The sequence below is a fragment of the Thermobia domestica genome, chromosome 1 (genome assembly GCF_964235325.1).
Source record: "Thermobia domestica chromosome 1, izTheDome1.hap1.1, whole genome shotgun sequence".
NCBI classification, from domain to species: Eukaryota; Metazoa; Arthropoda; class Insecta; order Zygentoma; family Lepismatidae; genus Thermobia; species Thermobia domestica.
In genome coordinates, this window is record NC_137454.1 from 295,856,424 (window position 1) to 295,868,755 (window position 12,332).

The following is a 12,332-nucleotide window of genomic DNA, read 5'->3' on the forward strand; positions in this document are numbered from 1 at the left end:
TCGATTGTTCTCCAATCAGCTTTATATCATCAGCATACATCATAACCTGTTGAATACCATTCAACTCTAGGCCCTGGTTCCTATCTTTGATTTTTCTTATAGCGTACTCCGGAACAAATCTGAATAATAACGGCGATAACGCATATCCTTGTTTCAGGCCAATCTCGACGTGGAAGCTCGCATTTTTCTACTCGGACTTTACTCTGGGATTCATTTAAACACTTAATAAATCTAGCTTTTTCAGTATTCCATCTGTAAGAATGTTGTACAATGTTTCCCTCCTAACCGAGTTGTAAGCCAATCAGCAGTTGATGTACTGGGTAGTATATTCCCATTTCTTTTCGAGTATTTGTCAAATGGTAAATATCTGGTCGATTTCGACTAAATCCACACTGATAATCTCCAATAATTTCATCTGCGTATGGGGTCAATCTTATTAATAGAATGTTAAGAGAAATGCCTCGATAATTATTCTAATCAATTTTGTCGTCTTTCTTGTGAATTGGAACAGTGATTTATTATTCCACTTTTTTTTTTTTAATGTATTCCATAGTTTTTTGTAAAAAAGTTTCGTAACGATATGTTGAATTTTCTTGCTAAAAATTCAGAAACCTTCAGGACTGGGTAAACCATGATGGTGGTTGAATATTCTACAGCCTAGGAAACCATACGCTCAGATGAACCGTCTATTACGTATATGATCCATAAACAGAAAATTCGATACTTTCCCGATTCTGAACAAGCTTAAGGAACAGTCAGTGCATTACAGAATTTGGAGCTTTATCGATTTTGCAGATCCGAAGCACCTGATAGGTGGTAACAGATTATTACGTATATGATCAATCGGTGAAAAATTTGTTCGAAATATTCATACAATGTATAAGAAAGTTAAAACTTAACCAAAAAATTTCAAGAATGTACAGAACCACCCGAAACGAAGCTCTTGATGTGCAGATTTCTCTCGTTTTTTTCTTTATTTTGCTTCAAGAGGAGGGTGTGTGATAGTTTGAAGTAAAAATATTACATACAATGTTGCTCGTTATTTGTGTATCATTTTTAAGTACTTATTGTATATAAGAGGTTAAAATATTATTACATATATTGGTTAATCCTTTGGAATTCATAATGTAAATATGTTAAGAATTTTAAAAAACCTTTTTGAAATTCATGGTTTATTTTCGAGGTTTCATATTATCTGCATCAACAATTTTTTTAAAATATATATATAAGAAAAGCGAAACAAAGTCTGCTGTATCAGTTTAAAGCAAAATTTTCAAAAAAGCCCAAAATTTCCCAAGCAAAAAAGCGAAGCAGAAAAAAAAGTTTTTTTTCCAAAAAGGCCGGTGTTTTTCCGAGCCCTTGCATCTCCACTGCTCTCATCTCTAATGAAAATGCATTTTCTACATCTACAGCAGCTATGTATTCTGAAATAATAATAATACCATCACTTTTGTGTTTATAGTAGTTAAGACACTGTTCTTATCGCATTATGTGGAAAATTTTCTTCAAATAAACAATATTGATAATTTTGAAAATATGTGTGGTCGTAGTTCTTATCATCGGTGCGAGCTTCATTCAACCGAAGTTGTTCTTCCGTACGTCCTGATTTTTTTAAATTTCATTTGCTTTACGTATATTGTTTTCAGATAGTGAAGTCAGTACGGGGTAAAAATCTTTTCTATGGGAGTTCATGAGAGTTATTTTCTGAGTGTGAGTTAATATAGCTCATTAATGTAATGTTTTCATATTTTCTACATATTTTATTCCAGTTGCGACTGTTCTTTACAAACTCTTATTTCGAATTCGTCTATATTGTATGCTTCAGTAATTTCTCGTGATTTTAGTTGTTCAGTAAGTAGGCCCAGAATTGAGTTCATATGGACCACTTTAGCCTAGCCTGAAACAAGCCTCATGGTGATCGTCTTATTTATATCCATTTTAATCTTTCTAGCTAAATATTGATTTTTCTTCATATAATGAGATGTTCTCAATGCTACTAAAAATTAAATTGCAAGTAAAATCGTAATTTCACTTTATTCCGTTTTACTTAGTCCATACAAAATGTAATTATATATTTGTTTCTGTTATATTCTAGCCACCACAGAAGAAAGTGACAAGGCACGTTGTAAAGAAGAACAATATATTACGTGGAGAAACATTAACGACAGTCAAAGTACGATCTGAGACAGGTACATCTCTTAAATGTATTTATAAACTGCTAATTCCTTAGATGTATTTTGAAATTACTTGATTGAATTAGTTACGATTACTTGCGTGTCAAATCAGTTTGTTACTAGATTCGTATGTTTCAAGTTAGTTGTTAGCTTAAATACAGTTTCAAGTGCAATGTAATCCATTTGCTACAATGGAAAAATTGAATTGTTCTTACAGTAGCAACGAACAAAATATTGGGTGCCAAAACTAGAGTTGCCAACTCTTCCATATTATACGGGAACTCCCGTATTTGGCACAAATTTTAAACTTTATCCAGTCTCATGATTTGATTTAATCCGGGAGTTCATATCTCACGAATTAAAAATAATTAAAAAAAAGTGACAGGAAAATGTTATTTAAATTTGCCGTGTATTTTTCCTTCTTGACCTTGACATAAATAAAGATAATCGATTTGTTCCCTGAGTGAACATACCAATGCAAAATTTTCCACTAATGGTATCACTGTTGAAAAACGGGTATCAGTAATGAAACAAATTAATGCTCAGGAATTGAAAAGTTCTTGATTCCGTTCTGAGTATTTCAATGTCTAATGTTCTCACACAGCATTTTATTCTTTCATGAAAAAGTGATCTGATAATAGAAAGTGATGTAATTTAAATTTCAATGAAATTTGAGGTACAAATCACTACGAATATTGACACTAGACTCGTAGATTACGCAAGGAAAAATTTCAGAGTTCAGACAGCTGCCGTAGATGTAAATAGCTACATCTTTAAATAACAAACTTCTGTACTATGTAATAATTTTATAGGTAGTAAATTTATTTATTTATTAATTTATAATCCTTATTCAGTCTGTCAGTCACGTCGCCAATAGTTCACTGCAAAGACGAGAGCGTTAGCGATTACGTTACCATTAGGATGACTGAACTATTGGGGACCGGGTTCAATTCCTAGTGGAGATACTCGGTCGAAAAGTGTAAAAGCTTTTTCAGGTCAGCCATGTTGAGTGAGGTTTTCTTCATTCTTACCAAGCAGATGCCGGGATGGTACCTAACATAATGATGTCTCCGGTTGCTTCCTTCATTCCCCATTCCTTTCTTCCTTACCAGTTCCCCGGACAGCGTGATTGCCGAGGGACGGGCTAACCGCCATGCGATGCCGAGAGCTCCGGAATCTAATTCTTACTCCTATTAGTTACTGCTAGCGTGCAGGCAATTTGCAGACAAGCCAAAGGTTTGGAGAGAGCAGCTAGTACCTGTAATGTCATGACAAAGCCTCCCTAATGTTTCTCCTATTCCCCTCCCCCCCTATAACAATCGTTTTTAAGTCATTATGTTTTAACGCTAAAGTAAATAGAATCTTGGCTGAGATAAGCCACTTATAACAACACCTTTTCCCGGGCATTGAAAAAATAATAATAATAATAATGGGTACAGTCACTTATAACAAACCTATAGTCTGCATAATTACTCAAACTCAATGTATGGAAGAAAAAAAAATGAAACTATTATCTATTACCAGAAGATTTCCAAATTCTTGTTTTGTGGCCAACCAAGAATGAAAGAAGAATTAACATTGTTCAACTTAACTGGTACATAAAAAAAACGAGCAATTAGAACTGTATAAATTCAAGTTAATAGATTGTATTCGAAATCATAGAGTTAAATTTTCATGACTATTTTATTCGTGCCATTTGTTAACAATTACATTATAAAAGATCCAACAAAAGAATTGTCATTAAACATTTGCCTCCATCGCGGTATCTCAAAGACACTTTATCGACATTTTATGACATTATGTTATTGCAGTGATTTAACATATCTAAATTCTCACACATATTTCATTAATACATATAGGAACTCATTACCACTCAAAGGATTGGCGATCCATCCTCTCTACTTATGTATTTACAAAAGAATTTTTAATTGGGCGTTCATTGCTCATAATATCCCTGTCATTCATCAAATAAAATGCAAATATAGGCCGTATCATCGCTACTACATTTTCATTTTCAATTTAAAAGTAAATAAGTAGCATTATATATTACTTCACTTTAGCCTATACATCGTTCGCATAATACGTGTAATATGAAAAGCACTACTGTTAATGAAAAATGATGTATTTACAAATGTCTAGCGAGAAAAAAAAAAAAAAAAACTACATCTACTCGACAGGGTCCAAAGATTAGAACGCCTTTTTAAGAACTACTATCACTTTAACTTATTATTATGTTGTTCACAACTAATTAAACTTGAAGAGGGATGGATACGCATAAGGAATCATATTCTACTTGAGAGTAGCAAGTTGAGAAATATTCCAACGTTATCGGTTTGCGATGAGGCAAATATATGTTTAATAAGTAGGCACAAACACTTAATTTCGCACCGTAATCATGGCACGTTCAAAGCAAACATCTACCTAAACTAAAAAAAAAACAAAACATAGCATGAAGTGGTATTTTAGAAATAATAATATCGAAATCCGGAGGTATGTCCAGAATAAAGTTCTCCTGAATCGGCACAGACCGATTATTCGCACTTATATCATGATACGATATCAACATCGAAGGACACGTTATTTTCGATTTTTCCTAACCTACAAGACTAAATATATGGTGCAAAGCAATATGAAAAGACACATGGAAGAAAATTTCAAATTACTAATATATATTACGAGACACTATGAAAGGGCACATGACAAAATATTAAAAGACACGTTCAAAGTACAATTTTACCGACTTTACACGTATTGAGCATATAGAGATGTATCACAAAATAGTATCAAAGAGCACACGACAAAATATGGAAAGCACGTATACAGAAATATATCACAAAATAATATCAAAGGGACACACGACAAAATATGGAAAAACACGTTCAAAGTACAATTTTTACCGGCTCTACACGTACGAAATGGAACTTTTCCCTAACCTACACGAATGTATTACAAATATGACTTTAAAAGGACACATTGATATATAAAGGCACACTCAAAGAAATTTCATCATAACGTTTACAAGCGATATACATTACGGAGCAATATTAAATCAAATGAAATGGGTTACGAAGCACTTAAAATTCTAACCTAGCCATCAAACTATCTTCTGCCATGATACGCTGAATGCACAATAGAGGTCCGTTTCGAATAATATTTACCGTATCCTTTAGATATGAAATATTCATAGGTGCGTTCACAGTAAAGGTTTCCTAACAAAACAACATATATCACACTACAATATAAAAGGCGCGTATTAAATTTAGAAGTTTGGATAAAATCAAATTTCCTAACCTAACCGACATAAATATTATGGGACACACATTTAAAATTTAGATCTAACCTAACCTACAACAAATATGTCACAAAACAAAACACCATTATGAGACATAATTTAGCAATATGTTTGAAATAACCCTACCTAACCTAAACATTCAAAAATCTCAGAGTACATTACTATTGAGAGGTGCGTCCAAAGTAAAGTTTCACCATAATATCAACATACAAATTTTCAAGTTCACGTATCAAACACATAAGATTTAATAATTCAATCATACATGCTTATGGCATGCAGTATATGTATATGAGTGGATAACGGTGATGAGTATGGAGACGCGTAACGCCCTTCGGTTTAGTTACCCATACTGATTCTTAAGAAATCCATTTAGCAAACTGTTATATTGTTTATGAAAAATAAGAAATGGATGTTACCCGTTTCGGCGAAGGTCCCACAGAATAGTCCACAGGTTAAGCTAGGCTATCCAACCTGTCTGTGTGAAGAGTCGACACTAATATCCCCGGATTGTTGGCTCCACATGCTACCATAGTAGGATGTCGTTCCACAAACCGATGAAATTAATTTCAACAATTTATACCTCCTGGCCCATCACTTTAGGTTTCTAATGATGGCGGAGGTAGCACTCGATGGCCTTTGTCCAAAAGAAAGGTTAATAATAAATTTTCTCTTCAGTCAGACTCCTCAGTGTCTCTTTGTTCCAAACAGTAGTTTAGGTTTATTCCAATTATTAATTTAGACTAGGTTGACTTCCGGATTTTCACTTTTGGTTACGTAATTTCTACATTTAGAGGAGCGACCTAGGCCATCGTCTTATACGTATCGATTATGGCGATTCAATGCGTCATCTTACACTCGTAACCAGGCCTTGATAAACGCGGTTTTAATATTACATAGTCGACTACGAACAAAAACAAATTTATATCCCTTCTGTTACAATACAAAACCCTAGCCAAATAAGCAGTTGTTTTATCTCTTAAATGACATCTCCTGATTATTAGAAATAATCATATAATGAAATTTTTAAAACTCACCTAGTCACTTCTCGGAACTGTTGATCTATCGCTATAGTAATCACCGTTTCCGCTGTGTGGGAAAAACGCCATTTGCATTTTAGCTGCACGTATAGCGATTCAAACGCCCTCTTGCAGTAATAGCCAGAATGATTAACAGATTAACGCCAGAATGAGTAACAAATGAACGACGTGTAGCAACACAACTGAATAACAACAGCAATTGTATTTTAAATCATACATTCCGAAGCTGAGGGAAAATACTTCTATCAGGTAAAGTAAAAGTATAAATTAAAGTTAAATGTATATTAAGCTCGGGGTTTCTTAAGGCCAACATACAACAGGAGTGAAATTATTACGGTAACGCGAAACAGTTGTAGATAAACACTTTGAAATTTTCGGAGTAAGATTATTGGTGTGTTTTGCATATCTCATATAGAATTAGTCCCATTTGTGCCATTTATTTTATTGGCGACGGAAACAAATTAACATTAGAACGAATCTTTAAAAGCACTAGGGTGCAGTATCACAATACGAGAACCAACTTTAACGCTGCATAAACAACCGGTAAACATTACAATATGGGAGCCAACTTAAACAGAATGTAAACAACCGATAAACGGTCGGTTACATTTTTCCCGGCGGCTTTAAGAAAAAAAATTTTTAACTACTTAAAAACATTTTTAACAAATTATTTTTTAATTTTTTTATTTTATAACTATTTAAAGTTTTTTAATAATTCTCTCTTTTCTGGAGAGCAATTGAACAATTTTACATTTGATAAATTTTGAGTGGGCACTTCTCTCCCCTCCAAATCTTTTAAAGAAACGGAGTTGTGATGTACTTTCGTCACAACAAAAGGCCCTGTGAATACAGGCATGTACTTATGTGTGACCTTCTTAAATCCGTCAGATTGAAAATGGGTTTTTACCATAACCAAATCCATTTCCTTAATTTCAATCACATTATTTTGCGACTTTCGTTTCCGTTTGGATAATAAACGGGGTTCCACTTGAATATGCCGTTTAGAATTTTCTATTGTTTTTAATTCAGAAGGCCATGGAAATTTTTCTCTAAATCTATCAGCAGCCGAGAAAGAAATGAACACCTCAGCAGGCCTACATCCAATGGTACTATTATAGGAATAGTTTAATAGATCTTGTGCCATTTTTAGCACTGTTTTCCACTTAGTGTGGTTATGGCTGCATAATAATCGAATAATTCGATTGAGTTCTAGATGCGAATGTTCCACTATGCCGTTTCCAGAAGGGTTATACGGCGAGACCAAAATATATTGAATTTGGTGATCATTACAGTAAGTCTTCCACGTGTTCGAAAGGAACTGTGGGCCCTGGTCGGATATGATAAAATTCGGATAAAGGAAGAGGTAAAAATATTCCTTTTCTAGCGTCCGAACAATCTCAGCAGCTGTGGCAGTCCTTAACGGTAAATAGCACAAAAATCGCGAATAGACGTCAACAATTGAAAGTATGTAGTAGAACCCATAACTACATGGCAATTTCCCCACGAGATCAATGCATAATTTGGTATGTGGCTTATCTGCCTCAATATGCAGATCCTCACGAGCAATGATTCTGTTGGAGAACTTCGTCCGGGCACACAATTCACAATTATTGATGAAATTTTGGAACGTACGTATTTGTCCTCTCCAGAAAAACAATTCTTGAACTAATTTCAAACATTTACTAACACCAAAATGCCCCGTTTCATGAACTTTCCTAATCGTTCTCTCAATCAATGACTCCGGAATTACTAGCAACCAATGTTTCGTTTTTAAATTTTGAATATAGATCAAATTATTCACTAGACGAAGTCGAGATTCAACATTGTCTGACATTTTCGCTTTTAATTCGTTACAGTACTTATCACCCGCTTGCATTTGCATCAACTCATTTACAGTGAACCACGTACTTTCATCATAACAAATAAAATTAACATGGTATTCTTCGGGTTCGGCAGGGAGTTCCGGAGTATTGCGACTCAATATGTCGGCTATTTTATTGTCCACTCCCTTAATGTGCTCGAACCGAAGATCGAACCTTTGCAATTTTAACAAAATTTTTTTGGTTCGGGGATCCAAGTTCTGTAAGGTAAAGGCGTATGTCACTGCGCTGTTGTCACAATGGACCGTAACTTTTCTACCTAAAATATTATACGAGAAATGCTCGCATAGAAACAGTACCGCTAGCAACTCCAATTGAAAAATCGAGTAAGAAACTTCATACAGTTTTAATTTTCTGCTCGCATACCCGATAACCAGAAGTTCTCCAGTATCATCATACTGAGCCAGATAGCCAGCTAGATTTTCTAATGACGCGTCTGAGAATAAGTGAAACGATCGGTCGAAATTAGGTTGACTGAGCGCTGGAGGCTCACTCAACAATTCTCTCAATTGTTGAAATCTACTCAACAATTCCTCAGTTAGACAATATTTCTTGTCTTTCTTTAACAAATCGAAAAATGGCGCTGTTAGAGCGGCGAACTGAGGAATGAATTTTCTTCTCCAAGAAAGAATTCCTAAGAAGGACCGAAGTTTCTTCTTAGTTTTCGGTATCGGAAAGTACCTATCGCTTCGTTTTGTTTGGGATTCGGCTTTAATTCCTTCCCATTCACAATGTGTCCCAAAAATAAAATTTCAGACTTGACGAATTGACATTTGTTAAAATTTAGTGCAAAATTTCCAAAGGTTAGAATTTCAAAGAGTTGTTCCAAATGAATAAAATGTTCGTCAAAAGTAGAACTGAAGCACATCAAATCGTCAAGATACACTACAACGAACTTTCTAGTATCTAACCCAAAATACGAATTCATCACATTCTGGAAGATACTAGACTCGATTTTAAACCCATTGGTAGGACACATAATACATACTGTCAGCCTAAATATATAAAACTTGTGGATGCGAAGGAATCAGGATGCAGTCGAATACCATAATATCCCATTGTAGCATCCATGGAGCTAAAAATTTTAGCTCCAGAGATGCGAGTAAGAATTTCATTCATGGGTTCAACCTGTATTTTGGGACTTACGACTTTTAAGTTCAGTAATCTGAGGTCGATTACAGGCCTCACACCCCCAGAGGACTTTCTCACGCAATGAATTGGATTGCGATAACTGCTGGGATATTCTTTAGCTATCCCCAACCTTATCCATTTATTCAACTCTTCCTCAAACTCTTTTTGCATAGCTTGAGAAATCGGATAGATTTTTCCGACCACAGGTTCTTGGTCTGTTAATTCTATTTTATAAGGCTCGCATCGGATGGGTTTAGGATATTCGCAAAATAAGTGTTTGAATTTGAGGAGCAAATTTTCTAATTTTAGTTTCGTATCATCATCTAAATCATCGTGACCTTAAATGTATTCTTTGATTTCCAATTCCGAAATCTCACCGTAATCTCTACATTGTTCGTTAGAAGAAGAAAGGATTTGGTTAGGTTCACGTAATTCCAAATTAGTATCTAAATGGACAAGGAGTATCTTTGGATAGGAAATATCCAAAGTCACTTCTTCGTCGTTATTATTTTTCAAAATTAATTTTCTGTTATGACTATCCAATGTGACTCGAAACTTAGCGAAGAATGGCGAGCCCAATAACAGTCCAGCCTTCATGTCTTTCACGACAAAGACTGGGACATTAGAAAGATTATCTTGTATATTTAAGGTTAATTCAAGTAATCCCTTCACAGGAAAATTATCTTTGCCTGCAAAAGCAGTTAAATGTACACTTGGCACTGGTTTGAGTTTTGCCGAACGAAAGGAATTTTGTAGGTTCTGCCAAATATTATAATTTAGGAGATTCAACTCAGCCCCAGTATCAAGGATACATTTAATTTGCATTTCCCCTACCCTGCAATCTATAGAAGGGGAAGGAAATATCTCGAAATCTTGTTTGGACACATTTCCTTCTTCTTTTAACACAAAATAGGTCAATAATTTCAAAGAAGACTCATTTTCAATCGACACGTTTTCATTTTCAAAAGGATAAGGTTTACTAACATTTTGATTCGGGGAGAGAAGTTGGTTGGAGCAGCCATCGTCTCCCCTCAGTGACGACTGCTCATCATGGTTTCCGACACCGGTTGACTAATACATTGGGAACCGATATTGCTATTGGTCGGTTCCACAGTTACCGAAGGATATGGTGGACGCAAAGCGGAAGTAACAGTAGTTACAACAGGTACGCTTTGGGGAAACGAAGAAGTTACCATAGTAACAGAAGGACCTGGCATCATAACCGGTTTCATATTACTAAAATTGTACATTCCCGGTACCGTATATGGTACTGGTACTGGTACACCCCCATACATCAAAACTGGCTGCATACCGTTTATGGGTCTGAAATTACTATTTCTATTCTTTTCCCATCCTTGTTTCTGATTTCGATTTCTTTTCCAGTTATTGCGGTATGATCTCCCGTTGAAATTTTGAGGTTTATTTCCAAATTGAGAATTAGAATTATTTTCTCTTCCCCCACCTTCATTGCGGATCGGCTCAGTTTGCACCGCATTGTCGGTTCGATTAGAGTTATTCGGTAAAAAGAACGCTTTCCTAATTTGTGGTTTTCTAGGTTGAAATTTTGAACTACCCTGATTTCCTAAGAAGGGAGTTGGGCTACACTCTAGTTCAGCTATTCGTAACATCAGATCCTGCACTGTGCTAACTGATCCGAGTTTCAAAATTTTATCTTCTTCCTCAGGAAGGCAGTCTAAAATCAGATCCTTCAACTCTTGATCCGAAGGTGAAGTTACGATTGAATTATATTTCTCCACAATGTGACGCACAAATCCTAACAAGGAAGAATGTCTTGACTTATCATATCGTAACGAGTAGAGGTGGCGCTTTTGTGCCCTCTCTAGTCGCTCCGATATGTATTGAAGCTTAAAAAGCCGCACGAAGTCAGAGAAAGACTTGACCTGAGAAGCAACGCTACGGTACCAGATCTTAGCAGATTTTTCGAGAACTTGTCCCACTATGTAGATACGATCCCTATCTGTAAGAACATACATGTTCATCGTCTGTAGGAGATCATCTAAAAAGATTTGAGCTACCCCTGCGTTAATTGGCCGTCAAATTTAGGGAAATGATGAATTTCTTTAAGATATGTGCCAGCCCCCCTTTTATATGAGTGACTCGTTTCCCAAGGTTTGATCTTTTGATTTAGCTCTAAACTAATTGGATTGTCTTGATCGTTAATGACAAGATCTCTATGACCATACTGATTCTCACTAATCCCCGTACGGACCGATTTCTTTATCTTTTTCACCTTTTTCAGACGATTAGCTCTGCGAGATTCTTTGCGGCATTTTTCAGAATCCGACGAAGAAGATGAAGAATAATTCATGTCATTCTCGGTATCATTCGCTAAAATGTCATCAAGTTTAAATACAGGAGTTCTCGGAAGTGTATTGCCATCCCGAACCGATCTGCGACTTTCGGAGGGAATTTCAACAAAATTTGAGTTATCACGATTCTCAATCAGATTTTTCAAAGTTTCGGCATTTCGTTCACATCGATCACGATTGTGACGATACGCATCAATTACGTCTTTTTCCATTAATTGTATCATATTGACTGTCTTTTCACTAGCTTCCCGAAGTTGTCTATGTTCCTCAACTTGCCTCTCTTTTACATTTTGCAAGTTACTATTTAATCTTACATTTACTTTACTAATATCACATTTCAAAGTTTCGATATCTTTAGCCAGAGTTTCAACCTTACAATCTACAATTTCGGCAGTTTCTTTACAAATTTTACTTGTATTTTCTAAGTCTGACCTAACCTTGGTAATTTCAACATTTAAATTATCTACTTCTCTACTACAAAACTCCCT

At 35.3% G+C, this 12,332-nt stretch overlaps 1 protein-coding gene across 7 annotated transcripts in view; it reads left to right on the plus strand.

Annotated features, from left to right (window-relative positions):
• Positions 1–12,332, plus strand: part of LOC145661522 (UBX domain-containing protein 11-like) — a 136,708-nt gene that overhangs the window by 114,175 nt on the left and 10,201 nt on the right. For 6 of the 7 annotated variants that reach the window (XR_014126897.1, XR_014126898.1, XM_081726840.1 and 3 more), the window contains one exon: positions 2,096–2,189. The exons of the other annotated variant lie outside the window; for it this stretch is intronic. Coding sequence is in view for 4 of the 6 variants with exons in the window: in XM_081726840.1 (XP_081582966.1) it covers positions 2,096–2,189 (94 nt within the window). In the remaining 2 variants the exon portion in view is untranslated. Of the gene's footprint in view, positions 1–2,095; positions 2,190–12,332 lie in introns of those variants that run through there. 7 annotated transcript variants of the gene reach the window in all.